The sequence below is a fragment of the Phragmites australis genome, chromosome 5 (assembly GCF_958298935.1).
Source record: "Phragmites australis chromosome 5, lpPhrAust1.1, whole genome shotgun sequence".
Taxonomy (NCBI): Eukaryota; Viridiplantae; Streptophyta; class Magnoliopsida; order Poales; family Poaceae; genus Phragmites; species Phragmites australis.
Genome location: NC_084925.1, coordinates 21,917,877 through 21,934,625, shown reverse-complemented (window position 1 = coordinate 21,934,625; position 16,749 = coordinate 21,917,877). Strand labels below are relative to the sequence as shown.

At 42.0% G+C, this 16,749-nt stretch overlaps 1 protein-coding gene across 1 annotated transcript in view; it reads left to right on the top strand.

The window, feature by feature from the left end:
- Positions 1–16,749, top strand: part of LOC133918926 (uncharacterized) — a 67,567-nt gene that overhangs the window by 38,461 nt on the left and 12,357 nt on the right. The window contains exons 29-47 of the mRNA XM_062363059.1: positions 2,177–2,290; positions 2,365–2,549; positions 2,866–2,974; positions 3,056–3,199; positions 5,830–6,105; positions 6,343–6,960; positions 7,105–7,317; positions 11,990–12,093; positions 12,187–12,482; positions 12,636–12,720; positions 13,109–13,417; positions 13,552–13,938; positions 14,022–14,337; positions 14,424–14,582; positions 14,691–14,854; positions 14,954–15,134; positions 15,224–15,493; positions 15,575–15,775; positions 16,048–16,102. Coding sequence (XP_062219043.1) covers positions 2,177–2,290; positions 2,365–2,549; positions 2,866–2,974; positions 3,056–3,199; positions 5,830–6,105; positions 6,343–6,960; positions 7,105–7,317; positions 11,990–12,093; positions 12,187–12,482; positions 12,636–12,720; positions 13,109–13,417; positions 13,552–13,938; positions 14,022–14,337; positions 14,424–14,582; positions 14,691–14,854; positions 14,954–15,134; positions 15,224–15,493; positions 15,575–15,775; positions 16,048–16,102 — 4,186 coding nt within the window. The remainder of the gene's footprint in view (positions 1–2,176; positions 2,291–2,364; positions 2,550–2,865; positions 2,975–3,055; positions 3,200–5,829; positions 6,106–6,342; positions 6,961–7,104; positions 7,318–11,989; positions 12,094–12,186; positions 12,483–12,635; positions 12,721–13,108; positions 13,418–13,551; positions 13,939–14,021; positions 14,338–14,423; positions 14,583–14,690; positions 14,855–14,953; positions 15,135–15,223; positions 15,494–15,574; positions 15,776–16,047; positions 16,103–16,749) is intronic.

The window sequence follows — 16,749 nt, the reverse complement described above, 5'->3', positions numbered from 1 at the left end:
CTGCTCTGAGTTACGTGCTGCTAGATTCTCTCCTGATTATCACGATCAAACTCTATCTATCACTCATCTTCATGTGGTCACACTGTGTTTTCTCCTTGTGAATGGTATGCTGATCAAATAAGGGGACATGAAGCGACGTCTTAGTAAGCTCTCATGTCTGATTCAGAATTTCACACCTACTCTCTAGGGTTAGAGATTCATCTACGATGATGGTACTCTCTCAACTTCGATACACATAGGATCCTTGTTGCTATTGTCATGTTGTGTTCATTTGGGAGCAACTTTGTGGTGATGGACTTGTTAAGGGTATAATAGTCAAGGATACTACGGTAATCTTCTAGTCCAAGGGTTTCCCTCATGTAATTTATATATTGCCCTATTGGGCTACCATTGAATACAAGTTGATATTTCTAACATAGTATCAGAGCTAGGTTTTCTTTTGAGCCGCCGCAACTCGTTCCAATCTAGCCCACCTGTCGGCTCTGATACCATGTTAGGCATATCAATGGTAGCCCCAAGAGGGCAACATATAGAGTACATGAGGGCAACACTAGGACTATGAGATTATCGTACTACTCTTAACATGTTAAGAATAACAACTTGTATTCAATGGTAGCCTCATGTGACAATATATAGAGTACAAAAGGGAAACTCTTGGTCTAGAAGATTACCGTAATACCCTTAACATCCCCTTTAAACGCACGATATATGCAATAGCGTTGCATTTGAAAAAGTGAACACTAAGTACTAAACTTAAAAATAAAATTAATACATCTAAAATTTGTCTCTTCAAAGCCATCGTATTGTGAAGCCTTGGTAATCCTATCGAATCAAGTCCAAGAAGTGCAAAGCGAGCACATGACTAGAGTCATGATTTTGAAAACAAAAGAATGCCCTTGGTCAAGAATCGCAACAAAGTGACGGCGAGTAGCAAGACAACAGATGAAGTTGTTACAAAAGTTATGAAAAGACCTACATGGCACTGTTGCATTAATAATGATGTGAAAATAGTAGCTAAACAAAGACTAAATTTAGCTAACCACAAAATAAATTGACTAATCGATGAACGAATATGTTGACTCACATGGCATAGACGAACTCAAAGAGAGAGGCTTGGATGGGCACAACGGAAGTAAAGACTAAAGAAAAAATAGAGATACTAGCTTGGAGTTGACATCGTTGGTGTAGTAGATGAGCTCACAGTTGTGGCCACTGACGAGAAACAGGTTGGACTTGATGGTCTCGCCAATGCGAACCGCCTCATTGACGAGCGAGTAGCCGTCGATGCAGTACAGGTGCATGCTGATTGCCTGCTGCGCACGGGTGATGGAGACGGAAAGCGCCTCGCACGTGGGACGACATCTTGAGGTGGTGGTAGCTGCAGCCCATGGCGCGAGCAACGGCGGCGGCGCATGGCGTCCAAAGAATGGTGAGCGGCGGCGCAACCCCTAAGTCGTATGGCAGATCGAGTCGGGGTGGTTTCCTCATGTGCAGCGGCGTAATTTGGCGGAGGGCAGACCAGTGCGATCTGGCTAGCGAGAAGGAGCAATTCGGCCAGGGGAGGTCGGATCCAACATGGGAGAGGATGGATTCGGCTAGGGAGAGGACGGATCCAGGCGGGGATGGTTGGATCCGGCCGGTGGTGGGCAGAGTCAGCCGGTGACGGGTAGAAGAGAAACCGACGGCAGGTGGGCTAGATCGGGACGAGTTGCGGTATCCCAAACGAAATCCTAGCTCTAATATGATGTTAAGAGTGATGTCAGGCCTGGTGACAGTGAGACTAGGGAAAGACATTTTGAATATTGATGCAGACACTTTCCAATAAATTGATGTAAACATCTAGTTTTTTTACGATTTGTTGAGAATACTAGTGAATTACAACTTTATTACACCACAACCAATGCATTGATTTTCTCTGTTCAAGTTCTCGTACCTCAGTTCATTAGTAACTTGCTTTGGGTACTAGAATATCTAAGATGAAGTGCATCTCAATGCCTGTTCAATGCTTGTTTCGATTTCAAGCTTACTTGGGCTACATTGTTTCATAATTGATTCTAATATTGAAGGAGCAAAGTTATATCTGATACATAATCTTATGTTGTATGCAAGATAATTTTGATTTTCAATTTGTTGAAATGTTGTAGTCAAGTGATGATGGTTTTCCTCTCTCATGCAGTTCACGTTCCAGTCATATAGTATCGAGGATGAAGATTTTGAAGGTCATAATTACAGCTTGAGTGGGCAGCTTTCTGCTGTCCGTATTGTTTTTCTTTATCGTTTCGTTCAGGAGGTGTGTAGTAACATTACAAATCGTTTTATCAGACTGCCAATGGAATATTTTTTAATGTGCCTTTTATTTCGCAGTTCACTTCTTATTTTATGGAGCTTGCCACCCCTCATACTGAAGAGGCAATTAAGTTCATCGATAAAGTTGGAGGTTTTGAGTGGTTGATTCAGAAATATGAAATAGATGGTGCTTCTGCTATAAAGCTGGACCTTTCACTTGACACGCCCATAATCATTGTTCCAAAGAATTCCCAAAGCGAAGAGTATGTTTGCGTTTCCAATTGTTAGCTCACTAATAATTGTTTACCAAAGCATCCATTGATTAATTTAATTAGTTCCTTAGGATCTAATGATATGAAGATTCTTCCTTATATTCTATAACTACATGACATGCATGTTGCCAGTGGCAAATTCCAAATTATATGCGATTCAGATAGTGTATGTCAAATATGCGCTTGTGGTTGTTATATAGACTAGTGTGTTTTTTTAGTTTTGATGTTAACTTTTTAAAATGAAGCGACACAAAATGATGATTATGATACAAAAAAACATGACATTTACCCTCATACCTTCCTGCAGTTATATACAACTTGATCTAGGACAGTTGAAAGTGAGGAATGAGTTTAGTTGGCATGGAGGTGAAGAGAGTGATCCTTCTGCTGTATGGCTTGATATTCTCAGTGCTGAGGTAAGCAATGGGATGGACAATTTATTTTGTGATTATTTTCAGTGTATTTATCTTAAATGGTATTTTGATTCATGCATATAGATAAATGGAATCAACATGGCGGTTGGAGTAAATGGAACTCTCGGAAAGTGTATGATTCGGGAAGGTCATGGCATAAATGTAGAGGTGCGACGTAGCTTGCGGGATGTCTTCCGAAAGGTCCCAATACTCTCTATGAAAGTTCAGGTGATTAATTTTGTTTTCTTATTCTCTGCCAAACAACTTTGTGTGATCTCGTGTGTTGGTCTGATTTTCGCTTCCTTTTGTGGCACACAATTTTAATGAAATTTCTGTTTACTTTAGGATGGATTGCACAAATGAGGGATAATTACATTAAGGGCCAATGGGCAATATATATAGACTTGCATGAGGGGAACCCTAGATTAGGATATTACTCGAATACCCTTGACACACCCTTACCCTCCCCATCCCCCTCAAATGCAACATGAATGCAATGACGTTGCATTTGAAGAGTTGACACAAAGCACTAGACTTAAAAACAAGATACATCCGAAGTCCAATATCGAAGATGTCATCAAAGCATGCAACGCTTGAACAAATGTTGATGCAACAAACGATCTCCTCCACAAGGGGTACATCCCTTCATGACCCATACTTCAGCAAACACCTCAAGTCATTACAAATTGTCCTTTGACTTGAATCTTGCTTTGGAGACTTTGAACACGACTTGAATAGTAAGATGTGTCAAATCAAGCTGAAGGGAGAATAGAGAAGTCACTGCTGCAAGATGGCAAGCAGTGAGACAAAATCATGATGACGACGAAGGGGGCCATTGGTTATGATGTGTAGAAATACGGCTACGAAAGGGACCAAGAGGGCAAGGTTGCATCAACGACGTCGATGATGAGATTAGCCAAATCGATGGGACTCAGCTAACCACAAATGAAAAGAGGCAAATGGCTTACTGACAGAATTTTTGGAACGACACATCTTTGACAAACTAGAAGAGTATATGTGTGGACTTGAATGGACGGACGCTGTGCAAAACATGGAATTTGAACTAGAAAATTGAAATAGGACTCAGTGTACTATAGCAGCAGCAAGCAGTTCACGGACAGTAGCACAAACTCTGAAACAACCAGCAGGAAAACCTCTCTGAACAGCAGCAGCAGAACAGTGAACCCATCCGGCAGCAATAAACGAAAAGGCAATCAGCGGCCAACAGAAGACCTCACCACCAGCAGCGAGAACTCTCCATGCTGCTGCAGTAGTATAAGAACACACAGTAGAAGCCTTCCCATGCAACAACAGCAGAGAATCGCAGCAGCAATAGAACACAAAAGAACCCTGAAGACGAGCTGACTGTGACGATTCCCCACGATTGATAGCACATGACATGTGAAGACGGCGTCTGCTGGTGTGCACCAAGATTTATGCGTAGAAGAGCTCGCCGGTGGGATCCACGAGCAGCATGACGAAATTGGTGGTGGCCTGATGAAGACCGAGTGACGATGACATTGGGATGACGAATCCTTGATGAAGACCCTGCAACAGTGCCTGGGGATGAAGAATCCCTGCAGCAGTAGGCGCTCTAGGTGGATTGATGAATGGTTGACGACGGGTGTGATGCAGAACCAGATGAGGTTTCACGGACAAAGTGGCAACGATCCTACTCTGCGCGTGAGGCAAGATTACAACAGGACCCTCACAGACCCGTGACTTGGACTCGACATCACAAACGGGCGCACATGCGATGGGACGGCAGATGGCGGGACAAACGGCGAATGATGACGAGGCACGGCAGCGATGGCCCATGCGCCGATGACGACAAGTTGACAATCTCTATGACCGATTGAAGGCCCGTGTGACGAATGTGTCAATTGTGATAGGTGGCGGCACGGTTGGAAAGGGGTGAGCAGATCCGCCCTGGTGATGGATCTGGCCGAGATGAGGCTTGGCGACAGAGAAGGCTCATATACGCCTGATCTGGTTGTTAGTGATGGAGATGCTGTCAAAGACAACCAGATTTTGTTCAAGGATGATGAAGATGACTTGGTGGTGCTGCTGCATGACGAGGACGACTTGCTGCTGCACGACGAGTATGACTTGTGCTGCTGCACGACGACAAAATGATCAACAAACGACACGAAGACGAGATGGGGCTGCCCCCCCGGAGCAAAGGTTGTCTCTCTCCCAGGGGCAGCGTAGCATAGAACTAGGGTGGCGGCTGGATCTGGGAACCTAGGGCTTTGATACCATGTTAGCTTTAGGATGGATTGCACAAATGAAGGAAGATTACATTAAGGGTCAATGGGCAACATATATAAACTTACATGAGGGGATACCTAGACTAGGATATTTAACCCTTGACACATATACCCCTAACAATTTCATCTGCAGCATGTCCTACTTGTCTAGTCTTTTTGCTCTCCTTAAAGCTGTACTACAACTCAGAAATAGTTTAGATCTGAATTTTCTAATACCAGAATAATTTTACTATTATTTTTAATATAATCTAAGTAGTAGTTGGCATATTGAGTGCAAACCACCAATTAGTTGCAATCGTTCAAACTACTTCTGGTCGAGTGCCAAATCAACATAATTTTCTTTTTCCAAACCACTTTGCTATTGGAACTATATTGCAGGCCAATCACTGAGTACATCCTCTAATTGAATTTAAGAAAATTGTTGCATGATTAAAGCATAATCAATGGTTACTTACTGAGATCTATTATGTTGTAGTATTGGATGAGTTGGAGGATATATTTGTGACGATACTTTCTGTCATTATATTTTGAATAGATGGTAGTTTTCTATATCTTGTTTTAGTTATATATGTTTCTCTTCTTCTGCAGATAGGGCTGCTGCATGGTGTCATGTCAGATAAGGAATACAACGTGATCACAAATTGTATTTCTACAAATCTATCAGAGACACCTAACCTTCCCCCTACTTTTCGGGAAAATGTAAACCGGACAAAGGAGTCAATACGTCTACTTGCAGATAAAGTCAACCTTAATAACCATTCATTGCTTTCGCGTACTGTTGTTGTGATGACTGTGGATGTTCAGTACGCGTTGCTTGAACTTCGCAATGGCCCAGATGCAGAGTCACCTCTGGCGGAGCTTGCTGTGAGTATTTCTTACAAATGAATTATGCAACTGTACTTTTGTAACAGAATTTGTGCAATTCTTGATTATTGTTGTGGCTAATATATCATCTCACTTCTTCTATATTATACTACTTCATTGTGGGAAGCGTCTGCATTTTCCTAATACTTTGTTGTGGTATATTAGGCAATTTATTTTTGTCATATTCCGATAGCATATTGGTTAATGTTGATACTTTGTACATTTCTTTTTCTGCAGCTGGAAGGTCTATGGGTCTCTTACAGGACAACTTCAATGCTTGAAATGGATCTATATTTGTCTATACTAAAATTCTCGATACATGATATCCGTCCAGATATGAAGTCTGAGATGCGTCTTATGCTTGGATCTTATTCAGAGACTGCTAACCTGTGCACTGAGCACTCTTCAACTGATGTGGGGGTTTCGAACCTCACAATGCTGATACTGGATTATCGTTCGCGTTCCTCCTTTCAGTCGTTTGTTATAAGAATTCAGCAGCCACGTATACTTGTTGTTCTGGATTTTCTGCTTCCTGTTGTTGAATATTTTGTGCCTTCTTTAGGCACAATAACAGGCAGAGAGGAAAGTCTAGACCCAAAGAATGACCCTCTTATGAGGTCTGATGATATTATACTTTCTGAGCCTGTTTTCTTCCAACAAGAAAATGTTATTCAACTCTCTCCTGGAAGGCAGCTAATAGTTGATGGTTATGACATTGATGAGTTCACTTATGACGGTTGCGGAGGTACCATATCATTATGTGAGGAATTTGACAAGAAGGGCCAGCTATACTCAGGGACTATAATCATAGTCGGGCGTGGCAAAAGACTTCGCTTCAAAAATGTGAAAATTGAGGTGCATGCTTAGTGATCTTGTAATTACTTTTTGTTAAGATTCAAATGAACTATTATATAGTTTGGTAATGTTTTCTTGTATAGTTGCACCATTATTCTTAAGCCAAACTTACACCTGTGATCTCCTGTGTATGGTGCATACAAGAATGGTGCATTACTTAGAAGATGTGTATACTTGAACACTGGAAGTAGCTACTCGATCTCTGCTGAAGATGGTGTTGAGGTCTCAGTGTTGGAATATTCTTTTGATGATGATGAAGATCGTTTGAAACTTGAATATAATAAGAGAATGGGTACTCTCCAGGCTGCCACTGATGCTCCTGCAAACCAAATGCTGAATTTTACATTTGAAGCTCAGGTAGTAACTAAACTCTAAATAGTGTAAACTCTAGATTTTTTTCTTAGTTTATAAGAGCAGCTTGTCTTTGCTGGATAGTTATGAATGATGAAGTTTATTATATACTTATTTTCTCGAACCGGCAGGAGAGTTGCCCGTCATTATATTAAGAAGGAATAAAGGGGGTACAAAACAAACATAACCTAGATCACGCACACCAAAAAAAAAAAAAAAAACACAAACATAGTCACAATCGCTCAAACTCAAACACACATCGACCACAACCCAAATCACCCCTCCACGTCGTGCCTCCGCGGCGCTCTGGGGACCTAAAGAACACTCGAAAGCCGGCCTCCTATGCAAAGAGTAGACTTAAGTTGGCGGCACCCGCCGAACACCAGTAGGAGGATTCCACGGCGATCCTATGGACAAGCGAAGAGATACAAGGGCTCACATTATCAAAGACACATTCGTTGTGGTGTTTCCAAATGGACCACGCAACGAGTATGACCAGGGAATGGAAGCCTTTTCTATGGCGTGTGTCCACCAACAGAGTTGCCTCACGCCACCATTCTTGGAAGGAGGTCGAGGCAGGATGAACTGGTGTTGCAACTAGTTGTCCAATAGCCCGAAGGACATCGACCCAGACCTGCCGTGCAAATACACTGCCTATCTGAAGGTGAGTGATGGATTTGTCCTCCTAATCACAAAGAGGGCATCTCGCAGGGTTAGGTAAACCACGCCGTGACAGTCTATCCGCTGTCTAGCAACGATTATGACATGCAAGCCATATGAAGTATTTGGCGCGTGGAGGTGCCCAAGATTTCCACAACCTTTTCCATGGAACCAAACCAATGCGCCCAATGAGAAAACAGAAAAGCCTGATAGGCCGACTTGGTGGAGAATACGCCTGAAGCGTTAGCAGCCCAGATGTGTCCTCCACCTCCTCATGCAGCTCCACCTCGGTCACAAGGTCCCAAATCTGCAGGAATTGCTCTAGGACCTGGACACCCCTAAGATCTCAAACCCAAGAGTTATTAGATATGGCTTGGCTTATAGTGCGCTTCTTGGCAATGCGCTTCGGCACCATGTCAAACACATCAGATGCCATTTCCTTGAGAGATTTTCCCATAATCCAACGGTCCATCCAAAATTTTGTGGAGAGCCCATTGCCGACTTCAGTCGTAACCAAGATTGAAAACATAGCTGAGGACTGTGATGGAACTGACACCCGAAAACTGATCCAAGGCCGTTGAGGGTCAGTTTTCTGAATCCAAAGGCATTTCATGCGAAGGGCCCAGCTAAGCAAATCTAGATTGTGAATGCCCAAACAACCGAGTTCTTTTGGCATGCAAACCTTGCTCCAGGCTAGGAGGCAATGCCCACCATTAACCTCTTTTCGGCCTTTCTAAAGAAAAGCACGCCGCCGTTTGTCGATAGCCTTAATCACCCATCGTGGGATATCTTGAGCCATCATGTGATATATTGGGACGACAGTTAGAACAGCTCTGACAAGAACGACGCGACCAACGGGATGGATCAGAGCAGCCTTCCAAGACCTTATCGATAAGAGGTTCAAGAACAACCTTAGGGGGCTTCTTGATTGAAAGTGGCAGACCCAAATAGATGCAAGGAAATTCAGCAATAGCACATGGCATAACATCTCTGACTGTATCAATGTCCACCGGAGCGCACCGAATAGGTGTACCTGAACATTTGTTAATATTTGTTTTAAGACCAGAAATTGCCCCAAATCGATTAAGAATCTCCTGAACCGCATCAAGCTCCTCCGAAACAGGCCTCAAGAATAACACCACGTCGTCGGCATACATGGAAACCCGTTGCTCATGTTGTCTAGATGAAAGGGGCTGCAACAATCCTTCAACCGCAGCCTTGGCAATGACGGAGTTCAAGACATCCATAACCAAAATGAAAAGCATTGGAGAAAGCGGATCACCTTGCCACAAACCACGACGGTGATCAATAACATCGCCGGGATCACCATTCAGTAGGACCCGGGTGGAGGATGTAGCAAGGAGACTGCAAAGCATATTGCACCAACATGGTCCAAAGCCCAGGTATGTGAGGATCTCCAATAAGAAGCTCCAAGAAACAGAGTCAAAAGCTTTGGAAATATCCAACTTGAGTAACAACCACTGTTCTTTGCGATGATGTAGAAACCGAGCTGTACTTTGGACCAAGAGGAAATTATCTTGAATGCACCGACCTTGAATGAAAGCGCTTTGATTCGTACCACTAGCGTGGACAGATGTGGAGCAAGTCTGGCCATGATCTTCGCCACAAGCTTAGCGAAGCTATGAATTAAGCTTATAGGTCAGTAGTCTTTGACTTCCAAAGCATCAGGCTTCTTCAGAATCAGGGTCAAGAAAGCAGAATTGAGGAGGCCGAGCTTCCTTGAGTCCCCAGACTGAATTGCCACAATCACCGCAACAACATCATCTTTAATGATGGACCAACAAGAACGGTAGAACCTGCCGGTGAAATCGTCCGAGCCGTGCGCTTTGTCCTGTGGCATCGACTTAATAGTATCCCAAATATCCTGTTTTGAGATAGGATCAAGGCCAAGAGATCTTGAGGCGACTGATAGAATGAAGCCAAGTTAAAAGTTTCTGCACGCTCCTCAGACGTCCCAAGGAGGGCAGTATAGAAATCCATAACAGTTGCTTGTTTTTCCTCCTATCCTGTGATCACACGATCATCTACCCGAAGTTTAGGTATGAAGTTCTTCCGTTTTCTATGTCTTGCATGGGAGTGGAAGAAAGAAGTATCAGCATCTCCCTCCCGCAACTAGCTAATGCGTGAACGAAGCCGAGCAATGGTCCGATCTAAGGAGGCCAGACCAAGACTATGCCGTTTCAGTTCCCGGCGGAGCCAAGCCTCTTCGATGGGCGTAGGAAATGAAGGAAGCGCTGGCTCAACGTGACGTGGATCGATATCTAAGGTAGAGTCTCCAATAAACCTCAGACCTAGATGAAACATCTCCCAGCCTCGTGACTAGGTGCCAGTAGCAGCTGCTCATCAATATCTCGCAGGGCACCCAATGATCGGGCCATGAGGGCCCAATCCTGCAACGTGTGGACCCAGGCGAAGATCTCGGCCATCAGAGATAGGGCGGTCCGGGTAGACGTCGGCGCCTTCCCTTTCACCGCGTGCCTGAAAGAGACCCCGGGGGGGGGGGGGGGAGGGATGAGTGTCGCGCCAACGGCGGGCTCACATCCAGCCACCGCGATCCCTTTGGATGGCCCGCCAACAGAGATGGTGGCGCCGACGGAGAGAGCATGGGAACTGACTTGAGGGAGGTGGCTAAGACAGGAGGGGTGGCCGTCGGATCCGTGGTGGATACCGGCGTGGGGTTGGTTGTGGCTTGGGGAGGGGGAGTGTCAAGGCGAGAGAGGGCAGCCGAAACGTCCATCCCTCTCACTCACTTGGTTATTTAATGCTGTATTATATACTTGGATTAGTTGGATCTACCTTAACTTTTACGTGCTATTTTTTTGTACACCAGTGAGACTATTTTTGATTGGTAGGAATTTTGATACTTCGAACAATTCAAACCTTGCAAATAGAAAAATGGAGAGTACGTATTGATAAATTCAAGAAACGTAGTAGCTAGCACAAACTTGATGGGTAAACTCCCTGAATCAGAGGGTGTATGTTATGGTGATGATGGATTGCAAGAATGCTAGTACGCGTGCTTGGGGAATTTCCCATCTCTGTGCCTCACATGTAAGAATCCTTTTAGCATTGTGATGGAAAGGATAGAGCCCAAGAAACCTGGCGAAGAATAGAAATAATTCATGAAAGCAAGGTCTGGCTAAGTGGCTAGCTAGTTAGTTTAGCCTATTATCTCCTTGTACCGTTATTACTTTCACTTTTTTACTATTACTAATACCTTTATTAGTATTATTGTTTTCTCATCATCTTTTTAGTCGGATCTCGTGGGTTTCATCTCTAGCCTACCCCAACTTGCTTGTGACAAAGGTTTTGTTGTTGTTGTTGTATAGAGACAAGACAGAAAACCGACTGATTGCACATTGCATAATGCATTTTACCAAGTACTTATACTGATGATATCCACGGCACTGAGGCCTCCAAGGTCTTAGTTTCATATAGTTCTGTAAAGCTCTCGTCAATTCCAAGCATTAGCATGTCTGTTGATATGAAGAGTAAACAAAATCTATCTTAGAAGGTAAAAGGAAAACTATCTAATTATGAAGAAGTGTAAACAAAAGCTAACTGTCTGTTGAATGGAGGCCTCCTGATGTCAATCTCCAAAACATGCCAAGGATTTTAAATAGTATCCCTGTTAGATGTTAGATGTATATTGTCCATCTTTCTTCAATACTTTAGGGTTTTGAATGAACTGGTTAGTGCATTAAAGTCAAAATAGGTATGGTGTCTAATGTCCTGAGTTGAAGACACAATTTTAGGAAAAGATTAATTGCAGCCCACTTCGAATCTTGTGTTGTAGGACTGGTCAAGTTGGTTTCTTTGAGCCCTTTGAACTGTTTCGTGGCCAGTAAAGTTCAGTTGCATGTGTTTCAGGGAGCTTTTATTTGATTAAGAGATGTAGTTCCCTATTACATTCTTTTGAGTATATATTTGAGTTCTACAAGGCTACACCCATTCATTGCTGATGAGTATCACACATCTTTATTTTGAAAATGTTCAGGTTGTGTCTCCAGAATTTACCTTTTATGACAGTTCAAAGTTATCAATGGATGATTCCTTGCACATTGAGAAACTTCTTCGCGCCAAGATGGATTTCAGTTTCATGTTTGTCTTCTTCTCACTAGTTTTGCTAAACCATAACTCTGCATCTGTGGATTTCCTTTGCTTAATGATATGCCCCTTTTTACATTGAAACAGGTATGCTTCAAAAGAAAAAGACACCTGGGCTCGATCTGTCGTTAAAGACCTTACAATTGAAGCTGGGTCTGGTCTTCTTGTTCTTGAGCCAGTAGATGTTTCATGGAAATATACTTCCGTCAATGAAAAGACCAACATAGTATTGACATCAACAGACGTTTGCATCCATCTTTCGCTCAGTGTTGCTTCTCTCTTGCTCAAACTGCAAAATCAAACTCTTGCAGCATTGCAGTTTGGTAATATCAGCCCGCTGGTTTCTTGTACAAACTTTAAACGAGTTTGGAGCTCACCGAACGGTACTTGTGTGTTACCTACCTAGCTCTTAGTGTTATGACGATTTCCATTGCAATTCACAATGTTGTATTTAGGTGTTTTTTATGTGTTTGCTTATTCTCGTTCAAGTAATCAGTCATCCCTTGCTAATTTCTTCAATTGATCAAATACTTCAGGTGACCTACCTGGTTACAACCTCACCTTCTGGAGGCCTCAAGCTCCCTCAAATTATGTGATTTTGGGTGATTGTGTTTCCTCAAGGTAAATTTTGTCCCTTGAGATCTACCACCTTGGTGGTGTGTGTTGTATGTTGAAGATGTAAGCTAAATACTAGAGCTGGCATGCGACTGTAATTTGTTACTTTTCGCAGCTAAATAACAGTAGAGTTAAGCAATAAGTGTGTAGCAGCGTGTTGCTGATGGCATGTCTTTTTCTTTTGTGTCTACATTGATCACTGTGGCTTAATGTTGAAAGTAACTGATCTGCACAATTTATTCCTATGGGTCCTGTGATTTTACCATTTACTTTAAACATCGGTTCCTCTTACCTTTATTTTTGCACACCAGATAGTTGGCTGAGTATTTTAACCTTCATTATATTTTTCCTGTTATATTTTTCCTGCTGAAACCGATGTCTTGCACCTTCTCAGGTCTGTGCCACCTTCTCAGGTTGTGGTTGCTGTAAGTAATACTTATGGTCGCGTGCGGAAACCACTTGGATTTAGGCTTGTTCATGTATTACCTGGTCCTGTAGATCTCATCGATTCCTCTCAGTCAACTGAGGAAAATGAGTGTTCTATCTGGATTCCTGTGCCACCACCTGGATATTTAGCTCTAGGATCTGTGGTAAATATTGGCAGGCAACAACCTTCAAACCATGTAGTGTATTGCCTTCGTTCCGATCTTGTGACTTCTGCTACATTTTCAGATTGTATACACACACTCTCACCTTCTCCTGGGTATGTCGTCATTAACTTTTTTATTTGTTTGGCCTGCCATTTCTCTTCTCTTCTTTTTTTTTTCTTTGCTGGAAAGAGTGTATTGAATACCACCAATTCGTGAATGGCTTTCTTGTTTTAATATGTTTCTGCAGAATAATCTCTGGATTCAGCATATGGCGTGTTGACAATGTGATAGCTTCATTCCATGCGCATAGTTCTATAGAACAACCCAGTAGAATATTATCTCTTGATTTGCACCATGTTCTTCTCCGGAATCCAAACTGCTATATTGTTAAAGATCTAAATGCAGATTCATCTGTTGAGAATGACCTGCCTACTGATCAATCAACTCACCACAAGAGTACTTCTGGTTGGGATACACTTCGCACATTATCGAGACCAAGTAGCTATTGTATATCTACTCCACACTTTGAAAGAATATGGTGGGATAAAGGGTGTGATACAAAGAGGTCATTTTCTATATGGAGGCCATTACCTCGTTTTGGGTTTGCTTCAGTTGGCGACTGTATAACTGAAGGGTAATGGTTTCTTTATGTACACTTAGCGATGCTAAAGACTATTCTTTGTGATACATTATTGACATGCTCCCTGCTTCTTTCAGATTTGAACCACCTACTCTTGGCATTCTTTTCAAGTGTGACACAGTTGTTTCTGAGAAACCTGTACAGTTTACTAAAGCGGCACAAATTGATAGAAAGGGCTTTGACGAAATATTCTTCTGGTATCCAGTTCCGCCTCCTGGTTACGCTTCCCTTGGATGTATTGTGACAAAAACAGATGAAATGCCAAGCAAGGATTCAATTTGCTGCCCTAAATTGGGTCTGGTAAGCCAAGCAACTATCTCAGAGGAGCCTATGTCCAGGTCTTCTAGCTCAATGGGTCCTAACTGCTGGAGCATTTGGAAGGTTGAAAATCAGGTAATCCGTCATGCTTACACCATTTCTGGTAAACATTATTTCAGCTGATGTAATTGTAGGGATCAAATTGTTCTGTTGTGTTATAGGGATGTACTTTCCTGGCAAGATCTGATCTGAAGAAACCATCAGCTCGATTAGCATACAGTATTGCAGACAATGCAAAGCCTAAGGCACGTGAAAATATTACTGCTGAGCTGAAGCTGGGATTTTTGTCAGTCAGCATCCTTGACAGCTCCTGTGGAGTGGTGTGTAGGCCTGCTAAATGTGTCTCTTTTGGAAATTCCAGAATGTACTTTGTTGAGATGTTTCTACTTAGTACTACTTACAAATCAACTAAGTTTCCAATTATTTAGGTCACACCACTTTTTGACACTACGATCGCAAATATAAATCTTGCAACACATGGAAGATTTGAGACGATGAACGCTGTATTGATCTGCTCAATTGCTGCATCCACATTCAATAGACACTTGGAGGCATGGGAACCCTTTGTTGAGCCATTTGATGGGATATTCAAGTAAGTTCTGCTTAATCGTTTGTATCTATCTGAGGACATGTACTGTTGTCTCTAGAATGTTCATGCAATTGTCCTAACATTGTTCCATCATCATTGAAGGTTTGAAACATATGATACCAGTGAACACCCTCCTTCAAAAGTTGGTAAGAGGATTCGTGTTGCTGCAACAAGTCCTTTAAACGCTAACCTGAGCTCTGCAAATCTTGATCTTCTTATAGAAACTTTAGTTTCTTGGAGAAGACAGATTGACCTAGAAAGAAAATCGTCAATCAAAAATGAGGTATCATCTTATCCTTTATACTACTTGATTCTTCATGATTTCGTGTATGCTTTTTCTAATGATTGATAAAGTTCGTATCTATTTTACAGGACAGTGTAGAAAATTTAAAAAAAGCTGACGATTCTTCCTGCTCTGCGTTGAATGAAGATGATCTCCAGAGAGTAGTTTTCGAGAACAAATTAGGATGTGATGTCTATCTTAAGAAACTGGAAGACACTGAAAACATTATTGAGTTGTTACAGCATGAGAGTAAAGTTTCGTTGTTGATGCCACCTCCCAGGTTTTCTGATAAACTAAATGTGTTATCCAATTCCACAGAATCAAGATATTATGTTGTTATACAGATCTTTGAGTCTAAGGTCGTACTGGAACTTGTGTTGCACTCTGCAAATGCAATGTTTTTTTATATGAAGCTTACAGTTCCTTTTTTCCCATGACAGGGCTTGCCTATCATAGATGATGGCAATGGCAACAGCTACTTCTGTGCTTTACGCTTGCTTATAGGAAGTCATGCTTCTGAACAGTACAAAGTTTTCCCACAGAGTGCCAGGACAAGGTGTGTAAAACCTGTGAAAACTACTGAGTTACAGACACATTATGCTAAGTGGAACGAGCATTTTATATTTGAAGTTCCGGAACAGGTAACTGTCAGTCTATGGTCTTTTCTTTTTTATTTTTTCTCCCTGCACAAGTTCCATGTTTGGGACTTTTGTTTCTTTTACAGCATATCTCGTAATATCAACATAAGCTTTACGATAAATGGATAACTGATACCAATTTTCTTTTTTGACAACTGTAAATCAATCCTCAACCCACATTTCTTTCCCTTTTACTTTTTGTAATCATAGTGTGCCTCATTTCTGGTGTACTCCCAAACCTATGACTGCATTACTCCTAATGAGACACTTTGCAGGCATCAGCTAATTTAGAGATTGAGGTGACAAATCTTGCATCAAAAGCTGGGAAAGGTAATTTCCAGAGCTATCACTAAAAATTTGTATTTCACAGTTTTTGCTTGAATTTCTTCTTTTGGGCAATTCCCTATATGCTACAGAATGTTTGCTTTATCCCTTATTTGTCGCTCATTGTCTCATTGAAATTTGGATTTGAACACAAGTTGTCAGTGATATAATAAGGAATTTCCCAAAAAAAAAACATGTATGGAATAGGATAACAACAACAACAACAAAGCCTTTGTCCCAAACAAGTTAGGGCAGATTAGTGATGAAACTCACAAGATTCAATTAAAAAGATGATGAGAAAATAATAATAATAATAAAGGTACTAGTAATAGTAAAAAATAAAATACTAACGGTACAAGGAGATTGAAATATAAGTTATGGTTCTGGACGTGGATTGCTAAGTTCCACACGTTTCTACCCATGGATAGTTCTTTGGGGGATATTCCATTCCTTCAAGTCTCTCTTTACAGACTTCTTCTATGTTAGGTTTGGTCGATCCTTATCTCTCTTTACATTATCAGTACATCTCAGTATCCCGTTTTGCACAGGTGACTCTGGAGGTCTCAGTTGGATATGTCTAAACTATCTTAACCGATGTTGGACACCTTTTCAATTGGTGCTATCCCTACCCTGTCACGTATATCATCATTTTG